This window comes from Anguilla anguilla, chromosome 1 (genome assembly GCF_013347855.1).
Source record: "Anguilla anguilla isolate fAngAng1 chromosome 1, fAngAng1.pri, whole genome shotgun sequence".
NCBI classification, from domain to species: domain Eukaryota; kingdom Metazoa; phylum Chordata; class Actinopteri; order Anguilliformes; family Anguillidae; genus Anguilla; species Anguilla anguilla.
In genome coordinates this window covers 81,082,275-81,098,038 of record NC_049201.1, presented here as the reverse complement: position 1 = coordinate 81,098,038, position 15,764 = coordinate 81,082,275, and the positions used below count along the sequence as shown (strand labels likewise).

Here is a 15,764-nt window from a genome sequence, read left to right as displayed (position 1 = left end):
GAGGTAAGAGCGGTTGTCAGGCAGTCGGAGGGTTGCCGGTTCAATCCCCGCCCTGGGCGTGTCAAAGTGTTCCTGAGCAAGGCTGAAAACCGCACCTCCCTGGCAGTGCAGGTAAACTTACGCAAAGACTGAAAACTGGCTCTACCACCAGATCCAAGACTGAAAACATGCAGGGTTCCAGCAGGTAATGCAGATCCTATTGATCCACAAAGCCTGTGGATCAATTTCTCAAAAGTTTCTCAAAAGATCTCACTGCAGGCTTAAACTGTGCAACACTTTGCCTGAAATACTATTAGGGCTGTACTGCCTGCCCACAAATTCAACTTTAAAAAAAAATTTAATTAAATAGTTTTTTTTTATTTTTATTCATGGAACATGAAACATGAAATGGAACATGAATTTCTAGTTTTTTTAAATTGGAATTTTGGGAAGTTAAATTTTTGAGATGAAGAATGGAGAGAACTTTTTGTGAACTCAAAATTATAAAACTAAAGGCAAATAAATTAAATGAAATATTTAGTTCATTGTTGAAAAAGTCAAACATTGATTGATAAATTGACTGATATATATATATATATATATATATACTGATAAATCTGTTACATTTGATGTGTTCTTTTGTAACGTTATTTTCTTCCATACACTACAGGTGTGGGAGTAGGTGTTTTGATGTACATTACAGAAATCATCCACGGAGTCCAAGGCTGTCAATTTTACATGATTTATTAAACAAAAATCTTATACCACTTCCCCCTCCCCATCTCCATTCATGTCTTGCAGCTCCATTATATTTTGGTCCTGTGCCAGGGGCTCTCCCTGTGGGTCTCTCTCTTCCTGCTCTGCGTCCCTGTGCCTGAACAACGAATTAAGGACCTAATTAGGAGCCTATTGATTCAACAGAGTTTTTAATTTGATCAGTGAAGAAAACCGCTACTTCTTTTCATGTAACTGCTCGCAATACAGCACAATAAGCACAATGTGAACATGGGACACGGCATGCATAGCTATTTGAGATATGATGTGGTTTAACAGGATAAATACAGTAATCCATCTAAACCTGAAAAGCCCCTAATTAAGAATTATAAATGAACAGGATAAAATTCTGTAATTGCATTTGAGGTTGGAACATAAACAAGCATATACAGGATAAAGATTGAGAACCATGGGGTTAGATGATGTAAACACCATTCGCATCCACACATCCGCTCCCCCCCCAACCCCCCCAACCCCGCCAAAACACAAGTCAATATATTTGGCTAGTGTAACTGGTGATAGTGAAAACCTGTATAGATACAAGCCCTGCAGAAATGGAATTGCTTACCCCTGCATTCGACGGGCCATCCAGACGCAGTATGCAATGGCACCCGCACCAACACCAACAGCAGGAACAACAACAGCAGCAGCAATCTGCAGTGGGGTCATGCTGGAACCTGAACCAAGGGCATTTCAGTCAGATACCACAAAACACACTTTGGACAAAAAAAAAAAAAAAAAAAAACATTTATTCACTCAATCACAGGGGACAAATTAATAGCGCTGTTTAACAAAAAAGCTACCATTTACAAAAAAGGGGAAAATCTACCTCCTCACTGAGACCAGGGAAGGTAGTAGCTCTGATGGTCTCTATTTTTCCCGCATTGGGAGCTGCAGTTGCTTATTTTATTGTTTTTTTACACTGTAAGCCTGGTCATGTGATTGTGCTATACTTAAATTTCATCTTTAACAGACAAAGATAATGTGTCATTAATACTTATCCCAAAATTGAACACAGAAATGAAACAAGGGAATTTTTTTGCATTTATTGTCTGGTAGAAACCAAACAGGTGACTTGATGCAAAAAAATCACAAAAAACCCAAAGGTTTACCAGATGACTCGGTCCTGTTGGTGTTGTTCCTCTCTGGCACTTCAGGTGTGGATAGGTCACCTGTGAAACATTGAATCTGCTGCAGTCCATTGATAGTGTCTCACTTCAGTTGAGTACAGTGGCAAAGACATTGTGTGCATACATACAGTTGACCTTTCCCAAGAAAAAGATCTGCACTTTTGGTTACTGTATGCTGCTCTGCATAAGAGCAACTGCTTTGCTCTGTTGCACATGACTCTTCCCCTTGACTAAATGTTCATCACCTGATATTCTAAACCAGGCAACCAGTGCATCACTCTGGCACCAGATTTCTGCACAATTCCCACTGCCCCCTACCCCCCGTAGTCTGCGATAAAAAAGCAAATCTATTAAATTCATCTGTTTACAGTTATAACAGGAGAAAAATGTCAAGATTGTTGTTTATTTAAGCACTGTTTATGAAAAATTACCAAGCACTTCTTGTACCAGTCCTCCGTACTGGCATACCCACCGCAGTTTTGATACAGAACAAAGATTGTGAGAACAAATCACTCATTTTTTTGAATATTGTTCACCTTTTGTAAAGTATAGATGTGAATGTATTACCTTCATAGGGCTTGGTTTCCTCAGGATGGACCTCATTTTCCATGGAAATGCCTGCAACAGTTATAATCAGTTAAGTTCTTCGGCATTTCAACTGTAGGGCAAAATAGACCTGGTGGGTCTAGGTGTTTCATCTTTTCAGTTCCACGTTATGAATTAAACTTTTGTTCGTATGTTGCTGAAGGAATGTGCCAGTTGTAGAATGTTTTTTGTTTTAAAAGCAGCATTAGGAAAATGACTCTGTGGTAATTTATTTTATACATAAAACAGAAATGAAGTGTTGAAACATTTTGCCTTGAATTATCATAATAGGAAAAGTGTTGCATATTATTTTATGCTATTGTGTGGATGCGTGCAGTGGATCTGTGTATCATTTTGGTGATCGTATAATATCTTCACTTACTCTCTTCATCTTTTACAGGGCATTTGGTTAAGTCTGGGAAAAAAAACAAAAACAGGATATTATATTGGGTAAATTGGGAATATGCGCCATTTCAATGGGGAATATGGGCTGTATATGAAGCTAATATTGGCCATTGTAAGAGAAAAAAAAAAACAAAGGCTGGGGTTCAATCAGCAGATGTTCTTAATGGCCAATGACTGCCAATTAAATGCAAGAATTTATACCTTTTCTTCATAAACTCATATTGGGAAGTTTCTTTTGATTGCTGAATTGGCCAAACAATAAATAAATAAAAATAAGCGTGCTTTTAAATTGTTCCACAAAGTTAAGGACAAATGTTAATGGAATCCAAACCAAAATGAAAGAACAATAAAGACCAGTAAGAAATGTTTTCATTACCAGCAGAGGTGGGTAACCCGGCTTCAAAGAGTAAAAAGACTGACCATGTATTTTCTCCAGCACCATGCACTAAACCAGCCGATTCTAATTAGCATAACTCTTCAGCATGATAGGATAACTAATTATTGTAATCAGCTGGTTTAGTGCATGTTGGTGGAGCAAATACATGGTCAGTCTTTTTACTCTTTGAAGCCGGGTTACAAACGTCTGATTACCAGCATCCCTTAACAGAGGAGTTCCAGTAAAAAGAACAGAAATGATATAGCCTTTAAGCCCAGCAGAATGGAAAAGCATGGCTGGTATCAGATTGATATCTCACCTGCCAGATCAATTGGACATCCGTTACATTTGCAGCTTAAATCTGCATCACAATTATACTCAATGCAGCTGCTGTCAATTCTGCAGAGATGTGTTTGATTGGTGGAGGTGCAAGCTGGTTCTGATGACCTCATTATTTCAAAACATACAGGATCAGCGCACGGCCATTCCTTTTTACAGATCTCAGGTGTTGCTCCTGAAATAGAGGAAAAATATGTGTACACACACACACACACACACACACACACACAAATTATTGTTACAAAAAAGTTCTCTCAGCCATCTTATTTGAATGAAAGATTTTCTTTCTCATGTTTTTGAGCATTATATGTAGCTCACATGTAGCCTGTATTATTTTATACAACCTTTCTTGTTCATTTTAGTGATGACTGTATAACACAATTATATCAGATGTTATGGTGTAAATGGAAATAACTGAATCAACAGCATAGGATTAAGATTCATTTTTACTTTGGGGGAGACATACTGCTGGACCACCTGGTCTCGTCTAGTCAAACATCAAGCCTCATTTACATTGAATCTGAGAAAGGATTCAATGTTGAAGTAAATATTTAATTTGACTGAAGTAGACAAATGTTTATACATGGTTTCAATATAATTCTAGTCACTCTGAATGCGAAAAAATCAAACCTTACCCATGTGTTGAGAAAAAATCAGCAAGAGAAGGCAAAAAATCAGCATCTTCCTCTTCTGCAAGAGAAAATTTACGCTTTATTAATCTTGTGAAAGTACAAAGCTGTCTTTCAGCACAGTCATATGTTGTGGCATTAATTTTCTTTTGTTCATCTTACAATTAAGTATAAGTTCTGTAAATGTGTGTTTTTATATTACATGTAAAAGCTCAAGCTATCTTATCGCACACAATGAATACATAGCCTGGTGTAATCAAAATACTTGAAACTGGACACAAAAAAGTTTGGTTCTTTATTTGGAGTTGCTAATAAAACATTTAGCTATGATCATAAAGAATTACATGAACGTACAATCTAGGAACCAAAATTAGAAATACGTAGTAGTTTTAGGGACCCATCAAACACATATGCTACAATAGCCTATCAGACTGTTGGCTCCTTCTGGCACCATCCTCCAATGCCAGCTAATTTCAGTTCCGATGCGTAAAAAACACTGCAACAGAGGATGATGATGCTGTTGTTCACTCAAATATGGAAGTGAAAAAGGAATTACATTAAAAAATAAAGTGCCATGGACAGAATCTTATCAATAACTGTATAAACAAAAAGTTGCGGCCTAACCGTAGGAGACAAAGCAATTAGCATATTAGCCTCCCGGTCAGATCTCTGATTCTTTCCACGTACGGAACATGAAATACCAACTTAAGCTTTTAAATATTGGGATCCAAATAAAAAATACTTCTCTAATACTGGGACCCAAATTATAAATACTTCTCTAATATTGGGACCAGAATTAGAAATATGTAGTAGTTTAAGGGACCCATCAGACACACAGGCTAACATAGCCTAGCTGACTGCCGACTCGTTACGGGACTCACCACTCACTTGGGTCCCGATGCGTAGTTTAAAAAAACACTGCAATAGAGGATGACGATGCTGTTGTTCACTCAAATATGAAAGTGAAAAAAGAAATAACTAAACAAATAGCTTTATAATAAGTGGAACTAGCGCCGCTCACGTTCACGTGTCCTTATGCCCGGACCTTCTTCCGCACAGACCTCTGTGTGCAGATGCGTTATCCTTCCGTGTGATACATAATCTGTGAATCCAGCCCATTCAGTTCCAACATGGCAAAAGTGCAAAAAATATGAATTTCTCTGTTTCATCTGGAAACACATTTCATATATATTTGAGGACTGGCATAATAATGATACTTTTACTGTTTAAGTGGGACATTTTGATTTCATTTGATCAAAATTCATTTTTCCTTTTCTCCATTAGATTTCCTGTAGAATTAGTGTTGTCTGTATGTCTTTTTTTTTAATAAATGTTTTTTTATTTTTATATTTTGTTGGTTTGGTCTTGTCGGAATATTCTTGTGTAGTCCCAGATCCATGTCTTTTAAGCACATATCTGCAACGTTTTATGTGAAAAAGGCTTGAAACAGGTGGCTTTCTCCTCTAGTAAGTTTCTCCCAATAATGTGTTTTTATTAGCTTTTAAATTACTTACACCTATTTTCTTACCTTGTCTTGTGATGTCTTTTGTGTTGTATTGCTGTATTTGTGTTGCTCTTTTGTTCATTGTACCTGTGGAAAGCTGCATCTCCCGCCGGAAAAATACATTTATTTCTGGATACGGATAAAGAAACCTTCAATCTTTGATGAAAACAACCCTGGATTTAAAGCAGGCAGGTCTCTCCTCCGGTAAGATTCTCCCAAAAGGTTTGATGAAAATGGCCCCAGATCTAAAGCAGGTGGATCTCTTTTCTTGTAAATGCATCCCAAAATATTGAATGAAAATGGCTCCATATCTGAAGCAGGTGGATCTCTTTTCTTGTAAATACATCCCAAAATATTAAATAAAAATGGCTCCAGGTCTAAAGCAGGTGGCTCTCTCCTCTCTCCTCTGGTTCTCTCCATTCTTCCTGATCCTGGGTGCTGTAGTCTGTAGTCAAATTGTCTGACTGCACCACCAAGCATCGAAATGCAAATGAAAGTTTACCAGAAAAAACACGACACACCCAGCCTATATGTTTACTCTTATTTCAAACAACACCAACCGGTCCAATTCATTGCTGGGTTAATATGTTTATTCTTTTCCATATGATCCTGGTCAGCTGTTTCACTACCAACAGACATGGTCCTGTTTACGGTCATGATCCATTCACTGGTGTTTCATCATTTTAGTTGTCAACTAAAACTATGTATAATACCCCGTTTAGGACAGTATATTGCGCAGTGTGATTACCTCAAACACTGTTCAAGAGCAGTGGTGCAGCTGCCCAGATATGAAAAACGAATTTATTAATTGACAAATACTAAATGAACTAATGCAAGAAATTAATGGACTGTATTTCCAGTAATCTGACATTGTTGCTTTATACAGCTTGGATGTGACTTGTATTTTTCTCTGGTTCTTAATCCTCACCAGCAAAGCCTTCTAAATTAGGCAGTATGTCCCTGGAAGGAAAACGTCTGCACTTCAAGTCCTCTGGATGGTTCCCCCAGCCGTCCGCCTTCTGGACCAATGAGAATGATTTGACTGTGACTGAGCGCAGTCAGGCTAACATCACCGAGGGAGAGGATGAACTGTGCAGCATCGGCACTCTCCTTGAGCCAGCATCGGGCTGGAAGTCACGCAGTCTCCACCTGTGCTACACCAACCCCGGCACTGGAGAGAAACAAACTGACATCTACCACATAGCAGCAAAGAGCTCAGGTGAGAATGTCTGTAAGAATCAGCTTTGTTGATATACTGCATGTGCAGTTATACAGGAGTGCTGGTTCAGTGATGCTGATGGTTGGAAAATGAATGTTGTTGATCTGTTTTATTTATTTGTTTCTACAGGTTCAGCTCAAGGGTCGTCTCTCATTCATATTACAGTGATAGTAATCTCAGGATTTTTTTGTTCACTTTGTTGCTGTGGGACTAAAACAGCACGTTCTACCTCTTTTCCTGAGGTACCCAGATGTTCCGTACGTGTTTTAAAACTGAATTTTTATGAATTTAATTTTTATGAATTGGTCTCTTTCAAACAGAATTGGAAAAATGGAACATTAGTTTTTTTTAGATTGGAATGTTGGGAGGTTAACTTTTTGAGATGTGAATTCAAAACTATAAAATTCAATGCGAATAAATAAAAATTAAAAAAATTTTCACAGTTGAAAGTCAAATATTTACAGTTAAAGAATTAAAATCTGTTAAATTTGATGAGTTCTTAAAACCTTCTTGAACTTTATTTTCTTCCATACGCTACAGGTGCCGGAGTAGGTGCTTTGACGCACATTCCAGCAATCATCCACGGTCTCCAAGGTTGTTGGTTTTGAGTGATTTATTAAACAAAAAATTAAACAACAAACCCCACTTTCTAACATTTATACACAAAATAAGACATCCCCACTCCCATCCTAATCCCCATCCTCATCCTCACCCCCCTTCTCACCCCCATCCTCACCCCCCTTCTCATCCCCCTCTGTACCCCCATCCCCATCCCCATCCCCATTCTCATCCCCATCCTCACCCCCTTTCTCACCCGCCTCTCCACCCCCATCCCCATCCTCACCCCCATCCTCATCCTCACCCCCCTCCCCATCCCCATCCTCAGCCCCTCGGCCTGCAGCCCCATCACTGGCATCCTGGCCCTGTGTCTCCACGGACCGAGGGGAGGGCTCTACTGAGGCATCATTCCTGTCTTCCAGCTCCATTTCGTTTTGGTCCTGTGCCTGGGGCTGTCTCTGTGGGTCTGTCCCTCCCAGCTGTGGCTCCCTGTGCCTGATCAACGAATTAAGGACCTAATTAGGAGCCTATTGACTCAATAGTTTTTAATTTGATCAGTGAAGAAAACCGCTACTTCTTTTTATGTAACTGATTGCAATACAGGACAATAAGCACAATGTGAACATGGTACATCGCATGCATAGCTATTTGAGATATGATGTGGTTTAAGAGGATAAACACAGTAATCCCTCTAAACACGAAAATAAATTCAGAAAAAGGAACAAGATAAAATTCTGGGATTGCACTTGTGGTTGGAACATAAACCAGCATACACATGGGGTCCCCAGGACAAAGGATGAGAACCACTGGATCAGATGATGTAAACACCATTCACATCCATGCCCCTCAACCCCCCCCCCCCCCCCAAATCACAAGTGAATACATTTGGCCAGTGTAACTGGTGATAATGAAAACCTGTATAGATAGCAGCCCTGCAGGAATGGAATTGCTTACCCCTGCTTCCGACAGGCCTTCAAGATGTAGTATGTAATGGCACCAAAAACAAGAAGGGCAGCAAGAACAGCTCCAACAACAGCAAAAGCAATCTGCAGTGGGGTCATGCTGGAATCTGAACCAAGGGCATTTCAGTCAGATACCACAAAACACACTTTGGACAAAAAACAAAAAAAACATTTATGCACTCAATCACAGGGGACTTCAGTTGAATACAGTGGCAGAGACATTGTGGGCATACATACTGTTGACCTTTCCCAGCAAAAAGATCTGCACTTTTGGTTGCTGTATGCTGCTCTGCATAAGAGCAACTGCTTTGCTCCGTTGCACATGACTCTTCCCCTTGACTAAATGTTCATCACCTGATATTCCAAAGCAGGCAACCAGTGCATCACTCTGGCACCAGATTTCTGCACAATTCCCACTGCCCCCTACCCCCCGTAGTCTGCAATAAAAAAGTAAATCTATTAAATTTGTCTGTTTACAGAAAAATGTCAAGATTGTTGTTTATTTAAGCACTGTTTATGAAAAATTAACAAGCACTGTCTGGTTCTTGTACCAGTCCTCCGTACTGGCATACCCACCGCAGTTTTGATACAGAACAAAGGTTGTGAGAACAAATCACACATCTTTTTAATATTGTTCACCCTTTGTAAAGTATAGATGTGAATGTATTACCTTCATAGCCCTTGGTTTCCTCAGCGTGGACCTCATTTTCCATGGAAATGCCTGCAACAGTTATAATCAATTAAGTTCTTTGGCATTTCAACTGTAGGGCAAAATAGACCTGGTGGGTCTAGGTGTTTCATCATTTCAGTTCCACGTTATGAATTAAACTTTTGTTCATATGTTGTGAAGGAATGTGCCAGTTGTAGAATGTTTTTTGTTTCAAATGCAGCATGAGGAAAATAATTTATTTTATACATAAAACAGAAATGAATTGTTGAAATATTTTGCCTTGAATTAGTATAATAGGAAAAGTGTTGCATATTATTTTATGCTATTGTGTGGATGTGTGCAGTGGATCTGTGTATCATTTTGGTGATCGTATAATATCTTCACTTACTCTCTTCATTTTTTACAGGGCATTTGGGTAAGTCTGGGAAAAAAGAGAAAAAAACGCGATATTATATTGGGTATATTGGGAATATGTGCCATTTCAATGGGGAATATGGGCTGTATATGAAACTAATTTTGGCCATTGTAAGAGAAAAAAAAAAAAAAACAAAGGCTGGAATTCAATCAGAAGTTGTTCTTAATGGCCAATGACTGCCAAGTAAATGACTAGCCAAACAATAAATAAAAAAAATAATAAACTTGCTTTAAATTGTTCCACAAAGTCAAGGACAAATGTTAATAGAATCCGAACCAAAACGAAAGAACAATAAAGACCAGTAAGAAATGTTTTCATTACCAGCATCGCTTAACAGAGTAGTTCCAGTAAAAAGTACAGAAATGATACAGCCTCTAAGCCCAACAGAATGGGAAAGCATGGCTGGCATCAGATTGATATCTCACCTGCCAGTTCAAATGGACGACCGTTACATTTGCAGCTTAAATCTGCATCACAATTATACTCAATGCAGCTTCTGTCAATTCTGCAGAGATCTGTGTAATTGGTGGAGGTGCAAGCTGGTTCTGGTGACGCCATTATTTCAAAACATTCAGGAGCATCGCAAGGCGATTGCTTTTTACAGATCTCAGGTGTTGCTCCTGAAATAGAGCAAATATGTACACACACACACACACACACACACACACATTATTGTTACAAAGATGTTTTCTCAGCCATTTTATTTCAATGAAAGATTTTGTGCATAAAATGCAGCTCACATGCAACCTGTATTATTTTACACAGCCTTTCTTGTTCCTTTTTTTTTATCAAGGGTGCCCGCCATTTTAGAGGTGACTGTATAATACAATTATATCAGATGTTATGGTGTAAATGGAAATAATAGAATCAATAGCATAGGCGTAAGATTCATTTTTACTTTGGGGGAGACATACTGCTGGGCCACCTGATCTTGTGTAGTCAAACATCAACTCTCTATTAGTCTGAATCCTATAATTAATTGAATATTTAAGTGAATATTTCTTCTGACTGAAACAGACAAATGTGCATATGTGGTATCCATATAATTCTAGTCACTCTGAATTGTGCTTAAAGATAAAAATCAAACATTACCGATGAGATGAAAAAAAATGAGAAACCAGCACCAAACCAGCATTTTCCTGTTCTGCAAGAAACAATTTACACTTAATTAGTCTTGTGAAGGCACAAAGCTGTCTCTCAGCACAGTCATATGTTGTGGCATTCATTTTGTTTGTTCATTTTACAATTAAATTTAAGTTTTTAAAATATGTTTGTTCTTATTTATATTACATGTAAAAGCTGTCTTATCACACACAATGTATACATAGCCTGGTGTAATCAAAATACTTATAAGTGGACACACAAAAAAAGTTTGGGTTCTTTATTTAGAGTTTCTAATAAAAATATTTAGTGATGACCGTAAAGAATCACATGAACTTACAATCTAGGAACCAAGATTAGAAATATGTAGTAGTTTTAGGGACCCATCAAACACATACGCTACAATAGCTTAGCAGACTGCTGACTCATTCCGGCACCATCCTCAAAAGCCAGCTATTCTTAGTTCTGATGCGTAGTTTAAAATACACTGAAATAGAGGATGTTGATAATGTTGTTCACTCACATATGGAAGTGAAAAGGGAATTACATAAAAAAATGAATTGCCATGGAAAGAATCTTATTAATAATGGCATAAACAAACAATAGAGGCCTACTCAAAGTAGACAAAGCAATTAGCATATTTGCTTCATGGAGTTGGCCTCCGATTCTTTCCACATACAGAACATGAAATACCAACTTAAGCTTTTTATATTGGATCCAAATTAAAATCCCTCTTTAATATTGGGACCCAAATTAGAAATATGTCATTAATATTGGGACCCACATTAAGGATACATGGTAGTTTGAGGGACCCATCAAACACACATGCTAGCATCGTCTCCTGACTCATACCGAGATGCATCACAAACCCTTCTGCCACCCACTTCAGGTCCTGATGCATAGTTTAAAAAATCCTGCAACAGAGGATGTGGATGCTGTTGCCAGCTCACTTATGAAAGTGAAAAAAGAAACAATAACAACACATACAACTTTGTAATAACTACAACTCACCTACACTTGTGAGTACGTGTCCGCTTCCTCTCAGCAAGTGTTTCACCATTCTACATCGTTACGGAAACTGTGAATCCAGCCGATTTACTTCCAACTTTTCGAAAAGTACAATAGCTGTATATATTAGGTACATAATACTGAGTAAAATGAGAGTTTCTCTGTATCTTTTAAAAAACTCATTTTTATATAGGCTATGTGTGAGGACTGGCATAATAATTATACTTTTACTGTTTAATTGGAAAATTTCTGTAGATTTAGACCACAGTTAATCTTTCCTTCTCTTCATTAGATTTCCTGTAGCATTAGTATTGTATGTATGTCCTTTTTAAATAACAAATGTTTTTTTTTTCATATATTTTGGTTGGGTGTTATTATCTCTCCTTGTGTAGTCCAGATCCATGTTTTTTATTTTAAGTACATAATGTATGTGCAAAGTTTCATGTGAAAATTACAATAGGCTTGAAGCAGGTGGCTTTCTCCTCTGGTAAGTTTCTCCCAATAATGTGTTTGTATTATTTTTTAAACGATTTACACCTATTTTCTTACCTTGTCTTGTGATGTCTTTTGTGTTGTATTGCTGTATTGTGTTGCTCTGATGTCCTCTGTACCTGTGGAATGCTGCATCTCCTGCCTGAAAAATACATTTATCCATGGATATGAATGAAGAAACCTTGAACCTTTGATGAAAAGAACCCTGGATTTAAAGCAGGTGGGTTTCTCCTCTTGTACATGTCTCCCAAAAGGTTTGATGAAAACGGCTCCAGATTTGAAGCAGGCAGGTCTGTCCTCTTGTAAATATTGCCCAAAATGTTTTATGAAAATGGCTCCAGATCTGAAGTAGCTGGCTCTCTCATTCTCTGGTTCTCTCCATTCTTCCTGATCCTGGGTGCTGCAGTCTCCCCTGATAAGAACAGAGGCTGCTTTCAGATCGTCTTTTCCAGATCAATCTCCTGTGTCCCAGTACCTTCCCTGAATATAGTGGGCATTCTGTATGAAGGACACAACAACAGCCAGTCATCATGAATCAAAGTGTCTGTATGGGGATGGCAAGCAGTCAAGCAGGAGGCTGACAACAGAAATAGGGTGAACAGTGAAAATTATTTTATTGAAGAGCAGAAAAAAAACAATAAACAAAATAATGACAAAACTAAATAATCAAAATAAAGAAACCAGGCAATCACTTCCCAAATGTTTCCTTTGGTATGATTGCATAGGGTCTTCACTCAATCACAAGCTTTCCCAACTTGAACTAATACAAATGGAGGCCTGAATTAAGTTAACCATCCTCAGTCCGTACCATTGTTATCATTAAAATCAATGAACAAAACAGAAATCATAAAAAGTGTAATTTGCTATCCCGCCTATAAAACATGAAAATACACAAACACACTTTCAACAAAAAATATGCTTACCCCTCTACCAATACATCACAATTACATAGAACATTAAAACCTGTTCCCCCTCTGCAATAAAGCGCTGTGAACTACACTACCCACAAGGCATAAAACCACCATGAGCAGTGTAACACCCTCCTTTTCTTTGAAAAGCTGAAATTTACTGAAATACTTACCAAGTGGTGCACTTGGTCTTTCTGAAGTAACAAGTTTTAATGTCTTCTCACCACACTTCATCACACCACCTCTATTCTTCTGACCTCATCTCTGAATTTCTGATCTCAATAACAATAAAATAATCGATAAAATAATGTTAATGTTTCTAGTTGGCTAGCTAGCCAGCTTGGATCAAATAAAGTTTCCAACTTGTTTAGCTACTCAAGGCAACATTGTGCAGGATGCACACCTTTTGAACTGAATGGAAATTCAGAACCTGCTGAGCCATTTTGAAATTTAACGGCGTCCACCCATTTACTTCCCGGACAAAGCTGAATGTTCTTAGCTGGCCAAGTCAATTAGCTGACATAAATCCAACTGATTTTCACTAGCTTAAACACGAATGAAGACAGAAAGCCCCTGAAACAAACAGGAACTGAAGACGCTGCAGTACAGACCTTGCAGAGCATCTGTGGTCTGTGGTTTGCATACTTCAGGAACCTGAAGTATGCAAACCAAGCACTTAATACGACAATGTTTTTTTAAAAAAGATTATATTCTATTGTTTTCATGTAAGCCATTTCCATAACAAACCGGTGCCAGCCCACGGCAGATGGGTTCCCCCTCTGAGTCCGGTTCTGCTCAAGGTTTCTTCCTGCTATCAGTCAGGAAGTTTTTCCTTGCCACTGTTGCCCTAGGCTTACTGTTTGGGGGCCGGTTCTCTGTAAAGCTGCTTTGTGACAAAGCTCCTTTGTTAAAAGCGCTATACAAATAAAATTGATTGATTGATTGATTGATTGATATTGAAGATTATTTAAATTTGTCCATGTAACAAGGCCACAGAACCACACAGGCACGGACGGGCACGACGCACACGTTCATTGCGTGTCAGCAAGCCACAACACTGTCACTGTTGCCGTTCGTTGCCGTCGTTGCTGTTGCTGTTGCTGTTGTTGTGGCTCCTGTACTTCCTGTGTGCATGTCAGGTCCCCCAGGCTCACTGCAGGCAGCACATGTAAAGGTTAGCACTAATCACGTAACTGCCCACAGCTGTGACTGCCGGCCGGCACCACAACCACACTGCCCCCCTCACAGTCCAATTATTTATGGTCCCTTAAAATGGGGGGGGTTACATATCAAAAAGGCTGTAATTTCTACACAGCCTGATTAAAGCTGACAGTCTGCACTTTAATTGCTCCATTTCAAATCCAGCGTGCTGAAGTACAGTAAAAACAATACAAGTTTTGTCACTGTCCCAATACTCACAGACTACATTGTATAGACTATAACACACTATAACACACACATAAAGGATGAAAACAGTAAACTGTATGGCACACACTTTGCACTGAAAGAAAAAAAAAAGTTGCCCCCCAAATCAGAGCAGTCTAGAATTGGGACTGGTACTAAGTGGCTAATGTTGCAATCACCAGCTGAGTAATGAATCAAAAGTTAAGCAAATGTTTAATTGCTGGATCAAAATAATGACATGCTCATTTGCTAATGTTACTTGATAGTTAAAACTAGCTTCCTAGCTTCTGTCAGCATGCCAGGAGGCAGCCATAAAGGCGGTTCATCAACCCTGCTAACCCTGACAGATGCAACTAATATTATTTACTCCTGTGTATATACACTACATGACCAAATGTATGTGAACACCAGGACATCCAACATCTCATTCAAAATTATGGGGATTAAAATGGAGTTGGTCCACCCCTTGCTGCTATAACAACCTCTTCTGGGAAGGCTTTATACTGAATGTTGGAGCATTGCTGCAGGGATTTGCTTCCATTCACCCAGAAGAGCATTAGTGAGGATGGGCACTGATTGCACGGTTAGGCCTGGCTTCGCAGCTGGCTTTCCAATTGATCCCCAAGGTGTTGGATGGGCTGTGTGTAGGCCAGTAAAGTTTTTCCACACCGTTCTCGACAAAACCATTTCCACATGGACCTTGCTTTGTGACCGGGGGCATTGTCCTGTTGAAACAGAAAGCACATCTAGAATGTTACCGTATGCTATAGCATTAAGCTTGCCTTCACTGGAACTAAGGGACATGGCCCAAACCAAGAAAACTATCTTCTTGCTTGGGTAGGATTTGTGACAACTTATTTTAATTTAATTTTTAACTTTCTTAATGCAGAGCCTCGTGTTGTTACTCCCAAACCACAAGTGACTGGCCCTTACCAGCAAGAGACAGTCTTTCCCTGTAACTTCTTTTTTGAGCACATGGTGGCACCAGAGAGCATCTGTCTGAACTGGTGGAGAAATGAAAGTGGTCATCGCAGAATTATTTACGCCTTTGAAAACAGCCAGAGACAGAAACAGAAAGAGGACCCTGACTACAGCAACCGCACCGACCTATATTACAATCTTACACTGGGGGGCACTACTCTGAGGCTGCAGAATCTCACCCTGCAAGACGCAGGACTCCGTGTCTGTGAGGTGTGGAGTGAAGGTCACAGTCCTCATGCTGAAGGCTCAGTCAGCCTATCTGTGGCCGGTAAGTTGCAGTGCTTCCTAGTCAGTAAAATGGATAAAAATGAACTAATTTAAAATC

At 39.0% G+C, this 15,764-nt stretch overlaps 1 protein-coding gene across 4 annotated transcripts in view; it reads right to left on the bottom strand.

Moving 5' to 3' along the window:
- Positions 1–707: 707 nt before the first annotated feature.
- The window catches only part of LOC118227101, a 93,767-nt gene continuing 78,710 nt past the window's right edge, over positions 708–15,764 (bottom strand). The window contains exons 1-9 of one of the 4 annotated variants that reach the window (XM_035417237.1): positions 13,228–13,770; positions 12,204–12,644; positions 4,224–4,278; positions 3,569–3,763; positions 2,851–2,883; positions 2,451–2,501; positions 1,866–1,925; positions 1,322–1,430; positions 708–853 (exon numbers count right to left, since the gene is read on the bottom strand). In XM_035417237.1, coding sequence (XP_035273128.1) covers positions 739–853; positions 1,322–1,430; positions 1,866–1,925; positions 2,451–2,501; positions 2,851–2,883; positions 3,569–3,763; positions 4,224–4,278; positions 12,204–12,281 — 696 coding nt within the window. In that variant the 5' untranslated portion in view covers positions 12,282–12,644; positions 13,228–13,770 and the 3' untranslated portion in view covers positions 708–738. Of the gene's footprint in view, positions 854–1,321; positions 1,431–1,865; positions 1,926–2,450; positions 2,502–2,850; positions 2,884–3,568; positions 3,764–4,223; positions 4,279–9,970; positions 10,166–12,203; positions 12,645–13,227; positions 13,774–15,764 lie in introns of those variants that run through there. The other 3 variants (XM_035417257.1, XM_035417247.1, XM_035417266.1) reach the window with 3 other exon arrangements.